The 21,121-nt window shown below is 42.8% G+C and overlaps 1 protein-coding gene across 5 annotated transcripts in view; it reads right to left on the bottom strand.

The window, feature by feature from the left end:
* MAP7D2 (MAP7 domain containing 2) overlaps positions 1-14,661 on the bottom strand; it is a 507,532-nt gene extending 492,871 nt beyond the window's left edge. For 4 of the 5 annotated variants that reach the window (XM_078657904.1, XM_078657902.1, XM_078657901.1 and 1 more), the window contains exons 1-2: positions 14,474-14,607; positions 8,990-9,070 (exon numbers count right to left, since the gene is read on the bottom strand). In XM_078657904.1, the coding sequence (XP_078514030.1) occupies positions 8,990-9,062 (73 nt within the window). In that variant the 5' untranslated portion in view covers positions 9,063-9,070; positions 14,474-14,607. Of the gene's footprint in view, positions 1-8,989; positions 9,071-14,468 lie in introns of all 5 variants that reach the window. The other variant, XM_078657900.1, reaches the window with a different exon arrangement.
* Between the last annotated feature and the right edge of the window lie 6,460 nt (positions 14,662-21,121).

Here is a 21,121-nt window from a genome sequence, read left to right on the forward strand (position 1 = left end):
ACAATTTTCCTCCAATAGGGGTTTAAAATGCATATCGCCATCCAACAAGAGGCCCAGATAAGGAAAGGTGTTCACTATTTCCAGCTTGTGTGTCCCAATTTTAAACATAGGCTTCTTGGTTGGTTTCTTGCCAGCCATCATGACAAATGATTTTTTTAGATTTACAGACAAATCCAGATCGGCCATGAACTTCACAAACCCATTCACCAGATGTTGTAGGCTGTTCGGTGTTCGGGCTAGGAGGACCGCGTCGTCAGCATATAACAATACTGGGATTTGGCGCGGTCCTACTCTCGGGCAGTCTAAGGCAAGGGAAGTAAGATTACTTTCTAAGTCATTGATATATAATGACAAAAGAAAAGGCGCAAGGATGCATCCTTGCCTTACGCCCTTTGAGCAGGGGAATGGTTCAGTTCGCCCCCCCCCCAGGGTTGTAACGCACCCTAGCCGAGGTATTCCAATGGAGCTCCTTTAAGATTTTTATGAGCTCCTCCTCGATTCCCATGTTATACATCATAGCCCATAGTTTATTTCTGTTAACATTGTCAAAGGCAGCAGCCAAATCCATAAATCCCATGTATATAGTGCCGCTGCTAGCTTTCGTATATTTAGCCGTTAATAGATACAGATTCAAACACTGATCACTAGTGGATCTGCCCATTCTGAAGCCGTACTGTGTCTCCGCTATGGTGCTATGTTCCTCTGTCCAGTTCATTAGTTGATTTAAAATGACACGTCCTAGTATTTTCGCGGAGACATCAATTAAAGAGATCGGTCTATAACATTTAGGATCTTCTCTGCTCCCTTTCTTGAAAATGGGCACAATCAGATATGCTGTAGTGGGAGGAAGCAAAATGGGACTGACAACAACAGACCAACGGGTGAAGAGCAGTGGCAGAAAGAACTTTTAAGTAAATTATACATATTATTTTAATAAAATCAAAAGCTCTTTGGTAAGGCCAAACCTAAAAAACAGTCTAATCAAATATTCAAAATATAGCCGTTCTGGTCTTGTAGGAGAGGGAGATGTGATCGATTGTCCAAACTCCAACTTTATAAAAGTGACAAGACCGTTACTGTCTTCTCTTAAGCACACTCTCCAGGTACTATATCATGGACAAAAACAATCGGTGAATGTTTATTTTGCTTTTAGGCTACTAACATTTAGGTTTTTATTTTTTTTTAATAAACACTTTGGCCCTGGATTCGTACTCAAGTGAAATCGTGCAATTCTGGGTAAATCACAAAGCACCCTGTGCCTAAAATGTAAATGTGTGAAATGTAATTGTCAGATTCGAATTAGTAAATCCTCACTGTATGTACACCATCATTTATAATTCCCAAATACCCCACATAAAGCGCAGTGTTCCTTTGCTCCACAGCTAGATTTGAGTAATACAAAGTAGGCGACTTGTAGTGGACCTGAGAATTAGTCAAGGACCCAGTTTATCCAAAGCATAGAGAAGCCTAGGAAGGACCACCCAGCCCCATTCGCTAAAGCTAGCTTTCTTAATTGTGCCTTCTGTAGAACGCAGCAGCGGGCACCTGCTTCTCTGGAAATGTGTGAAAACACAGGGGGCCAAAGAGATCTTTGGCTGCCTAGCCAACCATTTGATTGGATTAACTTCTCCGCCGACCAGTTCCAGCAAGTCAATATTTAATATCAGGGAGGGAGGGAGGGAGTAGGGAAAGTATTTTTAAATGAAAACCTACAGGCAGGCTGCTACCGTGTTTGCATAACTAGATCAACAGTTAGTGTCGCCTTGATTAAGGTCAGTAGAAATTTACCCGGCAGCATTCGACACAACAAGATTCAGTCCTCAGGGAATAGCAAAACCATTTATGTTCAATTGCGGACGGTATTGACGAGATTCACAACAGGCATCAGTGAGGAGGGGCAATGGGGAGCCAGCCCTTTAATATCTCAAAGGATAAATCTTTTCTGGTATATGACAATAGAGCCTGTTGAGTAACTCTTAGGCTGCTGAGCAAGAGGGAGATACAAAGCTGCAACCTGAGCACCAACAATGTGCAGGGAGTGTGTGTGTGTGGGGGGGGGGGGCACAGCTGGCACGAATTGTATAAAAAAAAGCCACATGCTGCATACTACTGCTGGACTCAAAACAGGCCCCAGGATACAAGTCTACAAAACACACGAACAAAGGGTGTAAAAGAAATGAAAATTATGAAAAGAGGAAAAACAAAAAATAATGTATCCTAGGAAACCTAGCAATATCAGTCCCATCCAATCCACCTGCTGCCAGCCCCAGCCTACACACAAAAAAAATCAACAAAGAAAACAAGAAGAAAATCATCAGGAAAAGCTATGTAGAAAACATTTCATTACATGCTCACCTGATGTCTAGAAAAGCCTGTTTTGCTTTTTTGTCTCATTACAGACTACAACATCAGAGGAGGCCTCAGCATATAATGGTAGCCAACTCTTAAGGCAGAAAAATGTAGCTATTCGTTTGATATATTATTGAACTACCGGCTCGGCACATGGTACAAAGTCCTTCTGATATGACCTGCTGCCAGTCGAGCAGATTCTACCAAATCATATAACATCAGCGTTTATAGTGATCGGTAGTCACAAAGCGGTCTGTGCCGACTACATGTTTCTTACTTCCCTTGCACATACGTATGTGATGCAGCTGGTTTATTTTGTGATATTTAATAAGAGTAATTAGAGGAACTATAGAACGACCTCTTATTTAACTGTGATATATATTTTTGCTGAGCAATTCTGGTGACATAATAAGCCACAAGGATGAAGGCCGAGAGGTGAGTAAAAGTGCTTGCGCACAAAAGGCAGAATTAATGGTCTAGAGCACACAGGACCAGCAAGATATACTTGTGACCTCGTGCTTCAGTTTGCTTTCAACAGAATGAAACCGGTAAGCTTGTTCTAATAGGGATGGAAGCAGGAAGCAGAAATCCTTAGAACATTATATGGTTGTCTAAACAATACATTTTTTTTTTTTAAAAGGCCACAAATGCTCATTTAGTCGCAAAGTGAGTGAGGTTTTAGAGGGGGGTGCTATTTTAAAGTCAGAAAAAAGGAATCCAATGGCTGAATACCAAGGGATTTATAAAATGCCAACATTGCAAGATATGCCAAATTGCAGTAAACAAGAAGGAAGTAATGTTACCCAATAAGAAAATGTGGCAGATAAGACAATTGATTGACTGCACAAGTACACATGTTGTATACGTGATCGAATGCCCGTGCTCATTAAAATATATTGGCAGCACCAAAAATGAATTCAAAAAGCGCATTTTGGAGCATGTGAGAGCAACGACGAACAAAGATAGGAGCAATGCAGTCGCCAAACATATGGAGGTGATGCATAACAGTGATTGGAAACTCCTAAAAGTTTATGCACTCTAATGTATTTTGCCACATGAGAGGGGAGGAGATCAGGAACGAAAACTGAGATGCAGAGAATCAAGACAAATTCTGAATTTCCGAACAATGACCCCATGGGGATTAAATCAGAGTGAAGAACTTTATGTACATTTATAAGTCTTCTGTGGAGGGGTAAATTTGAAAACGTTTGATCCTTGGTTTCAAAAAAGGAGACAGCAGTAGTAACAATATAAAAATAGACACTGACAATATGAAAAAATTTAGACACATTAGAGATAATACTGATTGGTAATGATATGATGCATTGAGCGAGCATGTGTGTAACAGGTGGCCTCTTACCTACACAGACAGTGTTATGTGCAGAATGTAGCCCTAACTGTGTTTTTAAAAAATTAAGGTTAACCTTAGTGGTCTAGATGTACTATAGATGTTTTTCGAACACCATCCGGGACAAAACAATATAAGGTATGAGTTAAGTTAGGATTGTAACTACTCGTTGAATTATGTAAATCTTAATAGCCCACCAGAGGGCTTGATCCTGAGAATACTACGCTAATGATAAACGAGTGAAAGTTAACAACGCAATTGGTGTTTTGATATGCCCACTAGAGGGCGAAATCGTCTATTATCCAAGAATAACGCGATACGAATGAGTGCATGAAGAGGGTAGACCACCGTATAAACTTTGAGGGCGAATGATATACAAAACTAATTTGTATAAACACAACTGCCACCTGCCGCAATGACAAATCAATGCCGATAAATGTATATATGTCAAATGTAAATTATACGTGCAAAGAAACTACATTTCCCATCTAACTTCCTGCAAATCCAACAGGAAGTGAGATCACTATCAGAGAGTTGCTTACGGGTCCTTCGTAATATAGGAGGGGCATGAACTTTGTTGTACTAACCGTGAACAAGCGACATTTGGTTGCAAAACGCGTTGGTTTTTTACTTCATAATGCTGGAGCAATGACAACAAAATAAAAAGATTGGGAAGAAACTTTTGTGAGTGCTGACTTATTCTCTTGGTAAAAGAGAGTTGTGGAATATATATATATATATATATATATATACACACACACACGTACACACACACACACACACACACACACATACACGCACGGTACTACACGTTCCAAAATAAATAATTAGATGCTTTTGTGATCAGTCATATTGGTGTTTAGTGCATAAACATCGAAAGCATGCAAGGCTGAAGGTCAGTAAAACTAGTAATTTAATTTTTGCAAACAAATCCCTGAATCACTCAACCTGTTACAAATCAAGATTGATCCTTGTAGGTTATAGATGTAGGTTTATTTAACTTAGATACAGGTAATGCCCTATTAAGAGCAGCATCCTTGCTGCTCAGCCCATCCATTCCAACTGACCACGTACAAACACTGTCAACATTCTAATGACCTCACACATTGGCAGAGCAGCAGGGGAGAGAAGATCAACGGGGGGGATACCTTATACTAAACAGCAGATTACAACACATCCCCCTTGTAGAGACAATAGAAAATACAATGGGAAGTAAAATGGTAAATCCATAAGCAATACATCCCACACTATAAGTTGATAGAAAACCCAAAACTGTTCTGCTCATCCATCAGGAAAACTAACTACCTGTTCCCCTCCACAACACATACACGTAAAAACAGGACATGGGCTTCTTCTACCCTCTACTACACTAGGGTGTAACCCATGTACCCCCTTCACCATTCACCTAAGCAGGACTAGGGCTTCACCTACCCTCGCCTGCTTTGGGGTGTAACCACATACCCACTAAAACATTGGGCTTAACACACTGCCACTACATCCTTAACCCTTAGAAGGATGGTCAAAACACGCTTTCACTTCAAGATACTCAAAGCACAGTTACAAACACGGTCTCACTGCAGGACCAGATAAAACTCTGTTGTGTATTGCGCCTCAGGTTGTCCACTTCAGGACGCCGTACATGTTAATTATCTGTTAGTTTCTGTCATCAGCTGTGCATACTGGAATGCTGACAGACAACAGCTGCTGACAGTGACTAACAGATGATCAGATGATTAACAAACTCACATTCTCAAGCCTTCTGCATACACAACCAGACAGGGAAGGATACTCAACACGACACTAACTTGTCTCAACACACGTAACATTTACAGGACCAAAGACACAAACTTCTCCTACCCCCCACCCCTCCACCAACACATCCAAAAAGGACCAGAGGTAACACAAACAAGGAAAATACTGATAACGACACTAACATGTCACGACTGGATATACCACTGCAGCATGCATCCTTGCTGCTCAGTCCATCCACTCCAACTGACCGCATCCAAACACAACCCTGTCAACATCCCAACGACCTCACACACTGGCTAAGCAGAAGGTAAGAGAACATCAATGAGGAGGATGCATTATACTCAACAGTAGAGTGAAACACACCCCGCTGAGCTATTCAGTGTATTAAGTGGGTACGTTTTAAATGAAGCCATTACATAAAAATCAGCTTAAAGCAAAATATACCATGTTTGTACCATAACCAGGGACACAGAAAGTATGAGATTCTATGACTGTGGCATTTTGCACATAATTATGAATTTGCTGCACTGGCCACATAATTCATCAACCTATGCACAAACAACTTCAAGATTTTAACAAAATAAAATGTTTATATCAAATGGATTAAGACTTGCTAAAAACGCGACCACCCAGGTGGTAATGCACGGTCAGGCCTTTTGTAGGGCAGGGGAGGGTCACCTGTCAGATACTGATTACTGCATTTAGGCATTAAACATATTAATATGGTGATAATATGGTGAAACCTCTGCCCACACAGTGCTAACGTGTAAGAATGACAACATGGAGAACTAACATTGCATTATACGGCATAATTAGCCTCTTGTAGCATTATTTAGTTAACAATGCTACATAATTGGTTTTATCCTGCTGCATAATTACAGTGGCCTGATTATAACAAAACAGCAATTCAATCCTGAAGGGGTGAAAGCAATGTATCATAGTACCACACTACAACCCCTCATCTTTCAATAAAATACTAACAAACGCCCACACTATACATCTAACACAACAACACAGCCACCAACATCGGCAAACCGAGCAGGACTTGTCGACGACAGCAAGTGCAAGACGGTGACAAATTACCATAAACGGCCAACTCTGAAGGGTGGCGATTCTTATGAGCGGTAAAGATGTCCAAAACACGAACAATAAAAGCATCCAACTCTGTTTGGGGAATTTCATTTATTTGGATGAGGGAAGGAGAATATGAAGATATCAGAGCCGCCACCTATGTACCTATCCTAATTGGAAAGAGACACGGCCTCCCCCGAAGGCAGCTGCCACGTCCCAAAAATCATCAAGCCACAATATTGTGACAGGCTTCGACGGCTGCGCGCGCTACCCGTCTGATCTGCCCGAGTGACATCACTTTGAAGCCATGGTTGCCTTATCTTTCAATGAGGTAACCATCGAACAGAGTCTGATAAAAGGAGGCGCGGACAACCCGCTGAAAGGGAACCACAGGATCGCGAAAAAGCAACATGAAAAAAATCTTAACACAATTGAGGTTTATAAAAAAATGTACAAAAAGGTTTTACTTCGAACTCAATAAGCGAGAAATAATTTGGATAAAAAAAGGTTTACGTCAGTCTACACAGGTTTACTGTATCGATAGGGAGATCCTTTCATGCTGTGATATTTTTGTGTCAACAACCTGCGCAGGCAGCACAGTACAACCCATGCTGAGGTAATGTGGGCAGCCATTGAGTAAACAATTAAGAACCCCTGCCTTGCTTGCACTGTCTTCTTGGGTCGATAGTGGCTGCGGTGAGCCGGTTTATTGAAAATAATTAGTTTATGGCTGGGCTTCCGGGGAGCAGGTCGTCAACAATGGCCCTTATGCTCATTTAAACACTGACATGGTGCCTTGGCCTGACATTAGTGACGCAGCAGGGGTGCCCTAGGCTCTAATTCAGCCAAAAAGGGAATCCCCTACATATTGGTTGAGTAATAAAACACATCCATATATGGGGAGTAGTGGGCCCAGGTGTCACATAACCTGCTGCACTGAGAGGCACGTCCCTACTGAACATGAATCAAAGCAAAGTCTGTTGGCCGTATTTATTTATCCTGGACTGCATAAAGTGTTCGGATTATCGCTCGCACACTGGTCTCGCTGGCTTTCACTCTAGTCCAGTTCTACTCCTAGCGGTTTAAAAACTGTGATTCCAGATTTCCCACGAGATAGCTCTCTGTCAGACACATTAAGAATGCCTGGCCTCTGGGTTCAAGCCACTAGCTATAACCCGATCTTGATTTCAACAGATAACCTAGGAATCCTACATTTCAGCCCACAAAATACGAATCCAACCACGCAGTTTCAGTAAACACAAACAACGTGTCTTCGGGTGAAGGAATTCTGCCTACAAGCAACAACAAAAATAATCCACTGTCGTGGTCTCGGTGCAGTTTTCCAAGGTTACGCTGGCAGCAGTTCCGCAAGTAATAAACAACCGTGGAGAAATGTCAAGTCGATACACGTCTCTTTTCACCGAAGATGAAAACACATCCCAGCCGGGGGTCAATGGTCGCCGCGAGACGGTGCACTTTGCACTCTATTTCCACATGCCTCTGCCGAGCGCTGACGAGGATTCCTGGAGTGGAGCGATGCGAGAGTCCCTGGCTAGGAGCCAGCAGGTCTGACCTGCAGGTGCAAGGCAGAAGCCGAGAGGACCCTGAAGGGGTGTGTGCAGGACTGGAGAACCACAGCTTAGTAAAGTGTGTTAGTAGCGCTTTAACGTTCCCTGAGTGCAGGCACTGTGAGGTAACTGAAGTAAAGGGAAGGAGACTCGTAAAATGATGTCATCTAAAAGGGATACTACAGTAACACGTCTCGGGTATGGTGAGCCGGACCAAATTGTTCAAAAATGAGACGAGAAAATTAGGAATGTGTAGGTACAGGTACATAAAGACCCCTTAAGGCCAGGGCGATGGGCATACAGAGTGGGATAACACAGGTTTGGTGATTCTTAGGGAAGGGAGTGCTGGCCGTGAGGTAAAGGCATCACTTGGGGTGTGGTGGAAACACTAATAGGTAAGAAACCCTCGTGGGTGGAGGGCGCAGTCAGAGAGTCATTAAAGAAAGAAATTGATGATGTAATGAAGCTTTAGGAGGTGGTACAGCCAGTGAGACACATCCGTGCTTATGGAGTAATAACAATAATAGGGAGCCTGAGGTGAAAGGCATACTCGGAGCAAGGCGAAAAGCATAAAAAGCGAGGCGCTTACTAGGATAAGAAATATGCAGATGCAAAATAATGGAGAAAAGGGCCAACTCCAGACAAAATAGAGATCAATCCCTGGGAAAAGCGCAGAGGGGCAGCCAATCCAGAAGCGCACGTGGACGATGCAATGATTGTTGGGAGAAGGTGCACAGGCAGCAAGTTGAAAGATGCTGGCGCAGGCTGGCACTGGCAGCTGACGTGGTGACAGATTGCAGGCTCCGAGCGCTGCATCCCTGCAAGTTCCGGATGCGTCCTCCCTATAAATAAACAAGAGGATGCCACTGCTTCCTCCCCAGTGTCCTCGTGCACCTCTTACCTGGCGCTGCCGTCGGCCCCCGTGGTGTCTGCGGAGGTGATGTGCGCACAGCCGCTGCCCCCGTTTCCGCCATCTTTCTTAAGCGCTTGTAGAGTTCGTAGAATTCAAGTAAATGCTTATCACGTGCATAGTTTCTCATGATGTATATTATCACGCGCATCTCTTGAAGAATGTTATCTTTCAAGAGACGCGTCTCTCGTGGCAATGATTACCTGTAAGCTTCAACTGTGAGTTTGTCACTTCTACAGTTGGAGTTTACCGGGTGTGGATGTGCTCCTGTGATGTGTTTTGGTTTATCTTAATAAACCCACTTAAAGACTTCAACGACGTCTCCTGTATATTACTTTCAACAAGAGAACCGTCACTTTACATTTGGCGACGAGGACCTCCATTTCACCAAAGAAAAAGCACATCACCTACCTTGCACGATCCCACTACCCTCACCGCCGACTCCAAGACCTCCACAAGCTTCACTACGGAAAAATCCGCCGCCGATTGGCCGTCTCCTCGCAATTTTGCATAATTTTATGCATTTCTACAATTGTTGACGGACCCTACTGCGCGTCATTTATGACGTTAACGAGATCATCATCTCGTTCCTAACACGTCATCACGCATGCGTAGGAGCGTGGTTACGCTTGGAGGCCATTTTAATTTGTTTCCACGTTACCATAACAACCAGTTACCGATCGGAGAGATCAGAAGGGAAACAACCGCGTTTACTCATTTAAAGGATTTACGGTGAGCGGTTTTTAAAGAAATATATTGAATTTTACCTCTTTTTGAGGATTCTAAAGGAATATTTAAACAACTTTCAGTAAATTTTAATTTTACAAATTTTGTCTTTTCAACATTACATTGCAATAAGCGAAATGGCCACGAGCCAGCAAATAGTTACATTAAATTATTTTTACCAGTACCTGGGAAACCTAAAGAACCTTGGAGACATTGGTTTCAAAACTTTGAAAGTTATTTAATTGCCATAGGAGCTGATGAATACTCTCCTAAAAGGAAATTGGCAATACTTTACAGCAACTTAGGTAAAGAGGGCAGACAAATCTTCAACAATCTTCCCAACCCTCTTCCATCCTCTAGTGGTGGAGGTGACATTAATGAATATTCTGCTGCAGTTTTAAAATTGAAAAGAAAATTCCTTGAACTACCTAGTGTCATACTCGAACGTTATAATTTCATGAAAAGACGTCAGGAACAAGATGAATCTATTGAAGAATTCATATCTGCTTTAAGAAACCTTGCTGCTGAGTGCAGTTTCGGAACTTACCTTGAAACTGCATTGAGAGATCAATTCGTGTATAATTGCTGTCACAAGAAAATTCAAGAAAGAATATTGAGTTGTAGAGACCCTTCCTTATCTGAAGTATTAGAAATAGCTAAAGGTATTGAAAGGTCCATTGTATCGTCAAAATGCATTACTGAAACTTCTTCTCTCATTCAACCTGATACAAATATTAATGCTTTATATACTAGAAATAAGCCCTTTCAGAAACCTTTTCAAAGAAGAACAAATACCTTTTGTTTTCGTTGTGGTTCGAAAACACACTTAAGTAACAGCCCAATTTGTCCAGCTCAAGGAAAAAAGTGCACTTTTTGTCAAAAAATAGGGCATTTTCAAACCGTTTGTCGTAATCGTAAGATTTCTCAGATTAATAATATTTCTTACATTACAGGTGAAAACTCTGATGATGTCGAATTTATTAACACTGAAATGAAAAATACCACTATTAACACTGTTGAAATTGTTGCTCCCAATAGAAACTTAGTTGAAAAAGAAATTCTTTCTATTCATTCAGTTTCTATTTGCATGGTTGATTCCAATGGTCTGGCACACGCAAAAGATCCAACTTGCCAGGTAATTGTTGATCATTTAACAATTGACATGATGACAGATTCCGGTGCCCCCGTGACCATTATCTCTGAATTACTATTCAATACTCACTGGTCTTCCAAGATTGCCCTTGAACCATTGGATATCATACCAAAAGCATATGCTGGAAAAAGCATTGAAATGTGGGGATATTTCATTACTAGCATAATTTGTTTAGGTAGAAAAATATATACAAAAGTATATGTTGCTACTAATGGAAAATGCATTGTTGGATGGCAAGATCTTGCCAAAATGGGTCTCAAGCTAGTCCCTGGTTCTGATTGCCCCGTTCAGATAAATGAACAATGTGATGTATCCTTCGTTAATTTCATTGATGTAGGAATAATTAACAAAATCATTTCAGATTTTCCAGAAGTCTTCAATGATTCAGTTGGTAAGATTAAAAACTATGAACATCACATTCGCCTTAAACCCAATGCTATTCCTGTCATACACAAATTGAGGAATGTTCCTCTTAATGTAAGAGATGATTTGAAAAAGGTAATTTTGAAGATGGTTGATGAGAAAATAATTGAAGCTGTTGACTCATCTTTATGGGTCAGTCCGATCGTAGTTGTTAAAAAAAAAGATTCCAGCATTCGTTTGTATACCGACCTTCGATCATTAAATCAAAATATTTTGATTGACTGTTATCCATTACCCAAAATTCAAGAACTTCTCACTGGACTTGCTGATTCTAAATTGTTTACGCTTTTAGACTTAAGGAGTGCATACCACCAAATTCCCTTAACCAAATGTTCATCTGAACTTACCACGTTTATTACTCCTTTTGGAGCCTTTAAATATCTAAGACTCCCCTTTGGTTTAGCAAGTGCCGCAAGTGTTTTTCAAAAATTTATGAACAGCGTTTTATGCAATATTAAGAATGTACAAGCATATCAAGATGATGTTTTAATTCATTCCAAAAATGTTGATGAACATGTTAAAGACTTATATGTTGTTTTATCTCGCTTCAGGGATGTTGGTATCACCCTTGGTACAAAAAAATGCAAGTTTTTTGTTGAAGAATTAGACTATTTAGGTCATTCCATCTCTACCATAGGTATCAAACCTAAACTTTCCCTTACTCAGGCCATTCAAGATGTACCCATTCCAAACAACAAAGATAATTTGAGATCCTTTCTTGGTCTCACCGAATATTATTCGAGATTTGTGATGAATTATTCTCAATTGGTTCAGCCTCTTAGAATTTTAATGAAAAAGGATGTTTCATTTTTGTGGAATGATGAAGCAGATTTGGCCTTTAATAACATCAAAAAGGTCATCATAAATTCTCCAGCTCTTTCATCCTTTACACCAGGTCTCAAATGTGGCATTTTTGTAGACGCAAGTCAAAAAGGCCTTGGTGCTGTCCTTTGTCAATGGAAAGGTTCAGTAGAACATACCATTGGTTTTGCGTCAAAATCACTCAGCAGTGCGGAATACAATTACAGCACCATTGAAAGAGAAGCCCTAGGTTGTGTATGGGCTGTAGAAAAATTTAAGATTTACATTTGGGGCTCTCAATTTTTATTATACACTGACCACAAACCTTTAATACATCTTCTAAATGGGAATGGCACTGGCAAAGCCTCTTCAAGGTTAGTTAGAATCCTTTCAAAATTAAATGACTTCAATTTCAGCATTCACCACATTGCTGGAGGCAGAAATATGAGAGCTGATGCTCTCTCTAGATTGCCATTAGAAAATAATAATGACGTACTTGGAAATGATATTGAGTGCGTTGTTGCCTCCTTAGAGGACTTAATTCTCTCTCCTCTTTCTATTTCTGAAGAGGATTGGTTCAAATGCTACACTGAAGATGAAACTCTTATGGCAGTAAAAAACCTTATAATCTCAGGCTGGCCCAAAATTCGTTCTCTTCCCGCCCCTTTAAAATCCTTTGCACAGGTTTCTGAAGAATTAACAATTGTTAATGGAATAATTTTTAGAGATGACCGTTGCATTCCACCTTTAATTTTGCGCAAAAAATTATTTTTCACTGCGCATCAAGGTCATCTAGGGGTAGGTGGTACCTCACGCAAATTAAAAGAGCATTTTTGGTGGCCAGCTATGGAAAAGAATGTAAATGATTGGATTGATACCTGTAGCATTTGTTTAGCTTCTGATAAACACTGGAAGTTACGAAATGTATCTTTACATAATGTTCCTATTCCTGATGACCCCTGGTTCAAGCTAGCCATTGATTTTTCAGGACCCTTTGAAATTTTGCCTCAAAATCAACGTTACATTGTCTCTGTTATAGACTATTACTCCAAATGGTTTGATTTTGATTTTTGTACTAACCCTGATTCTGCTTCAGCTATAAGATTTTTACAAAGGATTTTTAGGATGGAAGGACCTCCCAAAGAAATTGTTAGCGACAATGGTTCGCATTTTTGTTCTAACGTCATAGAGGAATTTTTCAAGAAATTTGACATAAAACACTTGAGAGTAGCCCTATATTCTCCTACATCAAATGGTTTAATTGAACGAATGAATCGATTTTTAAAAGAGGGCATTCAGACTGCTTATTCATGTAAAGAAAATGTAGAAATTTTTCTAAGAGAGAAAGTTTGGGCATACCTAATTACACCACACTCCACCACAGGCTTATCACCTTTCAGATTACTTAAGAAAAGAAGCCCACATAATACTGTTTGTCCTTCCTGGATTAAAAATCTGATTCCAGAGAAAACTGTTTGTTTAGCATGTTCTGACAGAACAAAACTTAAGAATAATGTTGAGAAACAACAAGCAGTACAAACACGGAATTTTAATGCCAAAGTTGTCTCTAACCCTGAAATTTTTGCAGTAGGTGATTGGGTCATGTTTAAGTCTGTAGATAGAATTAAAAAAGGCCTTTCTAAATTTTTCACTCCCTACTCAAGTACTTAAAGTGTCCAAAGGTTCTTTATTTTTAGATAAGAGAGGATGGCGTAATAAACGTTCACTTGTCAAATTAACTTCTGACCAAGCCAAGAGCATCCTCAGAACCAAGAGTGAAAATGAAAGTCATTCTGGGTCTTTTCTTGATTTACCACAATTAGAATGTCCAACTCCTAGTGACATTTCTTCTTATTCTCAAGTTACTCCAGTTTCTGATGAGGAAACTTCACCTCCCATTGAAATGTCACTTACTCTTACTGACGATGTTGAAAATGATAGTACTGCTTGCCAAACTTCTGATAATGCATCTAGAACTCATAGAAACTGCTCTTTTCCCACTCGCTTTAGAGATTATTATTTTTGTTAAGTTTCATTTCTAGTAGTTAAGTTTTCTTTCAATTTCTTTATTTGATAAGGAGAGAGGAGATGTAGAGTTCGTAGAATTCAAGTAAATGCTTATCACGTGCATAGTTTCTCATGATGTATATTATCACGCGCATCTCTTGAAGAATGTTATCTTTCAAGAGACGCGTCTCTCGTGGCAATGATTACCTGTAAGCTTCAACTGTGAGTTTGTCACTTCTACAGTTGGAGTTTACCGGGTGTGGATGTGCTCCTGTGATGTGTTTTGGTTTATCTTAATAAACCCACTTAAAGACTTCAACGACGTCTCCTGTATATTACTTTCAACAAGAGAACCGTCACTTTACAGCGCTCCCCACTGCTGCCGCCGGCCTCACGCGCACCCGGCGCCGTGTGCTGTCCGCGCGCTCAGGGGGTGCTCGCCGCGCGCCGCCCTCCCTCTCCCAGTCCGAAGCCGCACAGGCGCACTCGCACCTGCAGCACCTGACAGCGGCCGGCAGGGGTGGAGCTGGTCAGGGCGGCGCGCGAGAGGGGCGGGGCTACCGATGCGGCCCCGCCCCCAGGGCACGCGTGACGGCGGCGTGCCAGAGGCAGGCGTGTGCGTACATCCCGTGCATACCTGTGGCCCGCGTCAGGTAGAGCCACGAGGATTCGGAGGGAACACCCAGGACCTGTCTGGCCCCGTGCACTCTTAGCACCACTTCAAAAGCCCCGCGGCTTCCGAGGCACAGCTCTGGGCTTCCGTTGCACGAGTCGGACAAAGGTGAATGAGGGCCCTTTCGACATGTTGGCAGGCAGGACAGGAGTGTTACTTTGTTAGCTAGAATTGTGGTTCAACAAAATAATGCTTTGGAAACAACCAACATAGCTTCAAACATGGGTAAAGTAACTGATAGCATAGCATGTGTGACGAATGGAGCTCACATATATCCCAAGACCCCCCTGAAATTGAACGCGTTTCAGAAGCCAACGATGCCTAATTTTACTGCCAGTCTCCTTGGAATAAACATTACACCGTTACTTTGTCTAATGTAACTTGTGCTTTTTTAAACCGTTCCAGTACCTTCAGGTCGAGTTTGCAATATATAAAACTGCAACAACAACAAAAAAACTCCTAAGTAAACAATACTTCTAACGCAGTGAAATATCGCGGAAATGTTTGTGCTTATACGGTGGAAATGTGTGGGCGCAGTATCTCAGGAATATAACTGCAATTCGGAGTCGCCTTGTTTTAACTTGTAAGCATTTTATTTAAGGTTACCGTACACATAAGTGGCATTTATTTATCCCAAAATGCGGATAAAAAGGCGAGTTTTCTGGTGTGATACAGAAAAATTAGAGGAATGTTCAAGTTAGACCAGCCTTTCAATCTGACAAAACCTTTGCATGTCTGACAGGTTGAGTGTTTCTTTTCGTTTGAATTGTATTGCATTTCTGCCCCAGGCTTCCAAATGTAAACACTCGCAAATTGTTTTCTGTCAACTACAGGTGTTTTGTGGTCAGGCACGGTTCTTAAATTCTTAATCTCGGAGGACTATGAGAATTCCTGGGTGGGCCATGAAGGTGCATAGGAGAAGTGTACATGAATCAATAAAGGGTTTTGGGAGATCTGCTATTGAGACACGCTGCCAAAACACCAATTCAATACCCACACGTCTAAGAAGTAAAAGTAAAGTTTCTTGGATTTTATGTACATGACTGTTGACCATGCACAGTGCCCACTTCACTGTTTGCGACTCTTAACCAGGCGCGGTGCGTCCATTGGGGCGTAGGGGCGAAGCCCCACTAAGCCCCATGGACCCACCACGTCGTCACTAGAAGCCAAACACAATTATTTAAAAAAAATTGCGCTATCTGCCGGCCGGGAAACCGGGAGACACCCGACCTTCCCGGAGTGCGCAGGGGGGGGGGGGGGGAAAGAATCGGGCTGCTGCAGCTGCGCAAGTGTATTTTTGGGCACAAACATGCCCGCGCATGCGCAGATCGTTTTCTTGTGAATTCCCCCTTAGAGAGAGGACCAGGGGGCGGGCCGCAGCCCCCGGGGTTACACAGGGCGACTGGGCGAGGAGTCATGGTGCCCCCCCAGCCAATCCTGGCGCAGGATTGTCTGGTCACTACATAGCCCGGTTACATAACCCCTGACGGATAGCACGGCCGACTTTGGTGCTGGGAAACCAGGTTCGAGCCTCTTATCGAACCATATAAATGTATACATGACTTACTTTGGTGTTAAATAAATAGATATTTTAAAAAACAAATAAAAATGATGTTCCCACTAAGGTGTGAAATTGGTGTCGAATAAATACATGTTTTTAAAAACAATTAATATTAATCATGTATCATTGGTGCTGGAGTACAAGGTTCGAGACTGGTATTAAACGCTGACAAGCTGTGTGCAAGTTATATGGTCATAAAAATACATGAATGATGGATGCAGGATGGGTGGATGCATGGATGGGTGGATGCATGAATGGATGCAGGATGAATGATGGGTGGATGGATGGGTGGATGCATGAATGAATGATGGATGCAGGATGGATGGGTGGATGGGTAGATGAATGATTGATGGATGCAGGGTGGATGGATGGGTGCATGAATGAATGATGGATGCAGGATGGGTGGATGGATGGATGATGGATGAATGATGGGTGGATGAATGGATGGGTGGATGCATGAATGAATTATGGATGCAGGATGGATGCAGGATGGGTGGATGAATGAATGATGTATGGATGGATGGATGCAAGGTGGTTCGGGCTCGCTCGCTGCGCTCGCTGGCTGCGCTCGCTGCGGTGCAATATGCAAATTAGTTTACGCCTCACCACTTTCAAATGTCACCAGCCGCCCCTGCTCTTAACTATTACCAGAGCTTGCATGTTTTGTATTTTGTTGCATTGGGAGTGTCATAAGATAACTCTACTATTCAGTTGTGGATCAGTAGCAGATAACTGAGATAACATCAGTTTCCATCCTTGCTTGGCTGACTTTTGTTTACACATTACAACAGTGTTAATGGTCAGTAGTTGAATGTATTTAAAGAAACTTTTATGCGGAGTTAGTAGTCTTCCTTATGGGTTTCTGGGAACATAAATGACACATTTTGCTGGCTTTGTCTTCAAAAACATATCAATAAAATACATAAAAAGCATAAAATGACAAGAATCTCATGCCTCGAAGAAAGCTCCTCAACGTCCCTCCTTACTAAATTTCCATTGACAATTACATCAAAATGAAATTCATTGTGGTATTACTAATTTCCAACCCCACCTTAGTCAAAAACTATGGTCCCCTGCACCAGACAGAGTGGACAAACATGGGGGAGCGAGGGAGACATGTAGAGACTGACAAGGTACAAACAAATGCCTTGATAAGCTAATCACTGAAAAACATTTTATACCTTCATCCACCTAACAATCCAATTTAGAGAGATGACACACATAACTGCAAGCTCAGACCTACAAACAGTTTTCCTCTGCCACATTTTTTAGCACAGTGGTGAAGCAAATCCAGTGCTTTATTTGAGCTGGTGGTCTCAGGTGCTCAGCACCGACACTTAATTGCCAGCACCGGCTCTAGAGATAGCCCACCACATGGTGGCGCTGTCTGTCTAATTTTGAGAAGAGCACAACAACTGTGTTTATTAAGTTAATATACATTCAAATTGAATAATATCTGCCGCTCATGCCATTATTATAGCTTTGGGTGCCCTGGAATAGCCTGAATTGTCACACTTGTAGGAGGATTGTTAGTAGTAGTGTTGGTACTGTCATTTGCAGCCCTGGCGGGGCAGTGGGTGGTTCAGGCTGCTGTGGCTTTCCGAGAAGGACCCTGGCACTTCCTTATTTTTTTTTTTTTTTACAAACTAAGCACTGAGCTAATGGGGTAGTGGGAAGGGGCCATGCCCCCGAATTGCTTTGTTGTTCAGATGCACCCTATGTATAGTAGCATCACTATAATATGAATTGCATTTTACATTTGAGATGAAAGCATAGCGTGGGTCTGGCCTATGGATACTGAAACCTTCGGTGATACCCAAGAATCTTTTCTGACCTCTGTTCGTGTCTAAGGGCCAAACCAACCATTCTTTCCAATTAGGGTCTGATCAGTGCTTTAAATGGGCCGGTACTCACCGGTAGTGAGTACTGGCACTTCTCAGATTTATCACTCTGAGTACCGGCCCATCTCTACTGCCTTAGAGAGTATCGGTACTCATGAAAAGTAAGGTTCATTACCTATGTGGTGAGACGGAGTGAAACGTGTGTCTGGCTGCCAAGGCGCCACTTCTGCAGCCCCCATCTGAGCCCCTGCTGAGCTATTCAGCAGGGCTCATTTGAATAATGTACGGGTGCTCACAATCACGCTGTGCTTAACAGAGCAGGGTCCGTTCGGGCACTCTGCTGTCAATCACAGTCACACTATCCTGCGCGTTTGTGCAAACAAGTGTCAGATGACAGAGGTTTCTGAGGGAGTGGTCAAAAAGAGCATGATACAAACGAGTCACAACTTTCATGGAGAACCTGATGAGGCAATGAACGTTGTATTGATACTGTAAATGTTATGGATGGATAAGGCAACAAGGGTGGATGGATGGATGAATGAATAGATGGATGGATGAGTGAAAGCATGGATGGCTGGGTGAAAGGGGGTGGATGATTGGACAAAAGGGCAGATGATGGGTGGATAAGTGAAAGATTAGATGGATGAATGAAAAGGCGGGAGGATGGATGAAAGGGTGGATGATGGATGAGTGAAAGGAGGGATTGAGTGAAAGGGTGGATGGAATAAAGGAGTGAAAGGGTTGATGGATAGATGAGCGAAAGGGTGGATATAGAGATGGATGAGTGAAAGGATGAATGGATAGGTTTGGAGATGGATGGATGGCTAGGTTTGAATATGAAGGGTGGACAGACGGAATGGTGAAAAACTGAATGATGGACGAAAGACTGAACAGACGACACAATGTAAAGGTTAAATGACGGACACCAGCAGGTAAATGGTAGGATGAAAGAATGAATGGATAGATCTATGAAAGAGACAAGAGCTATCTTCTGGGGAGGGTCATGGTGATTTGCTTCATTTACATTGTGCCATAAGAGCTTTGGGTCGAAGTGGGGGTATTTTCAGTTTCTTCCTACTCATGTGCTGAAAAATATATGGTTTTGTGCCAAACAGCAATTAACAGTATGGCATTAAGAAGGTGCATCTATTGCAAAAAAGTAAATGTTAACATATTATAGCATTTCTCCTTCATTTTATGTAATGAGTTAACTTGCTTTGTTTATATAAACACATTTCTAATGTTTTTGGTATGTGCTGCAACTAATATAGAAGTCATGAAGTATCATCATGTCTTCCCTTTAGCCCCGCCCCCAGCCCCGCCCCCTCACTACACCTCTAGCTCATTTTAATGAGTACCTGCACTTATTTTTTCCCATTTAAAGCACTGGGTCTGATCTATTGATGGTGTTGGAAACCGAGGTGTGTTAAGGTCCCTGTTCTTGGCTAGTCCAAGGCAGGGTGTCTGTTGCACAGTGTCATTTTGAAATATCTGCTGTGGAATGAGGCATGCTCTAAATAGCGCTTTGGTTCCCTTGACTTGCCAGTCCCTAGAGCCCCAGACTGATTTTAAGTCTATTGTCTCCTTCCATAGGTCAAAACCCTGTTCAAACAATTGGGCGATAAAGGAAGCAGAGTAAATCTGTTAGGACCCGGATCCCCCAGCATGCTCCCCGCTCCCTCCTCATAACCTGACGACCCACATGAGAATCAACAACAGAGATTTGTGTGGGTGTAAAACGGCCATGTTTAATATTTTTGACATTTCATAAACATGACAAGGCATTTCAAAATTCATTACATACAGTTATCAACACAATTTTATTCTTGACTTCCTGATCTTCATCCGCCAGATTAAGATTCTAATCCCCTAGCACTAAGGGGGCTTCCGGCTCCCTCTTCCATGTCGTGCATCCACGCGAGATGGAACCCACCTGCGCCCCATGAGGAGTGGGCCCCCAACCTCTGATCCTTGTCCGCCTACTCCAGGGGCCCACCCTCCGACCACCAGGCTGACCAGGAACCCAGGAGGCTCGTAACCTGTCGCCCTAGCCTCCCCAGCCGGGGCCCTGTTTCACAACGGAGAGCTTACCGTCTCCCCCCTCAGTGCTAGCCTAGGGAGTACGCAAGGCGGACTCCCGTCCATTCCGTCTGTCAATTGTACTGTTCCAAGGTCTTTCTACCGCAACACGCCCCTCCAATCCACTGAGCTAAAGGGACGGGTGGGTGGGAGTTTAAAACTATACAAAGGGGCTGTAGAAGGGGGGACGCTTCTGGGAGGCCGCCACGATCCGGTGCAACAGAGGAAGGAGAGGCCGGGGTCCCTGCCCCTAGAACCTAAATAGGTCACCAGGCTCCGCCCTCTGTCGCACCGGAAGTGCGTCCTGCCCCGGAAGTGATAAGCGGCCGGTCGCCCATTGGGGCAGACCGGCCGCCCCTATCTAGATCAGGGAGGGGGCGGGGGCCGGGGGGGCCGGGCCCTAAGTGCGTGCTTGCCGATGCTCTGCTCGCGCTTGGCATAGGAGCCGGATCCCCCAGCATGCTCCCCGCTCCCTCCTCATAACCTGACGACCCACATGAGAATCAACAACAGAGATTTGTGTGGGTGTAAAACGGCCATGTTTAATATTTTTGACATTTCATAAACATGACAAGGCATTTCAAAATTCATTACATACAGTTATCAACACAATTTTATTCTTGACTTCCTGATCTTCATCCGCCAGATTAAGACTCTAATCCCCTAGCACTAAGGGGGCTTCCGGCTCCCTCTTCCATGTCGTGCATCCACGCGAGGTGGAACCCACCTGCGCCCCATGAGGAGTGGGCCCCCAACCTCTGATCCTTGTCCGCCTACTCCAGGGGCCCACCCTCCGACCACCAGGCTGACCAGGAACCCAGGAGGCTCGTAACCTGTCGCCCTAGCCTCCCCAGCCGGG

The sequence above is a fragment of the Lissotriton helveticus genome, chromosome 8, assembly GCF_964261635.1.
Source record: "Lissotriton helveticus chromosome 8, aLisHel1.1, whole genome shotgun sequence".
NCBI lineage: Eukaryota > Metazoa > Chordata > Amphibia > Caudata > Salamandridae > Lissotriton > Lissotriton helveticus.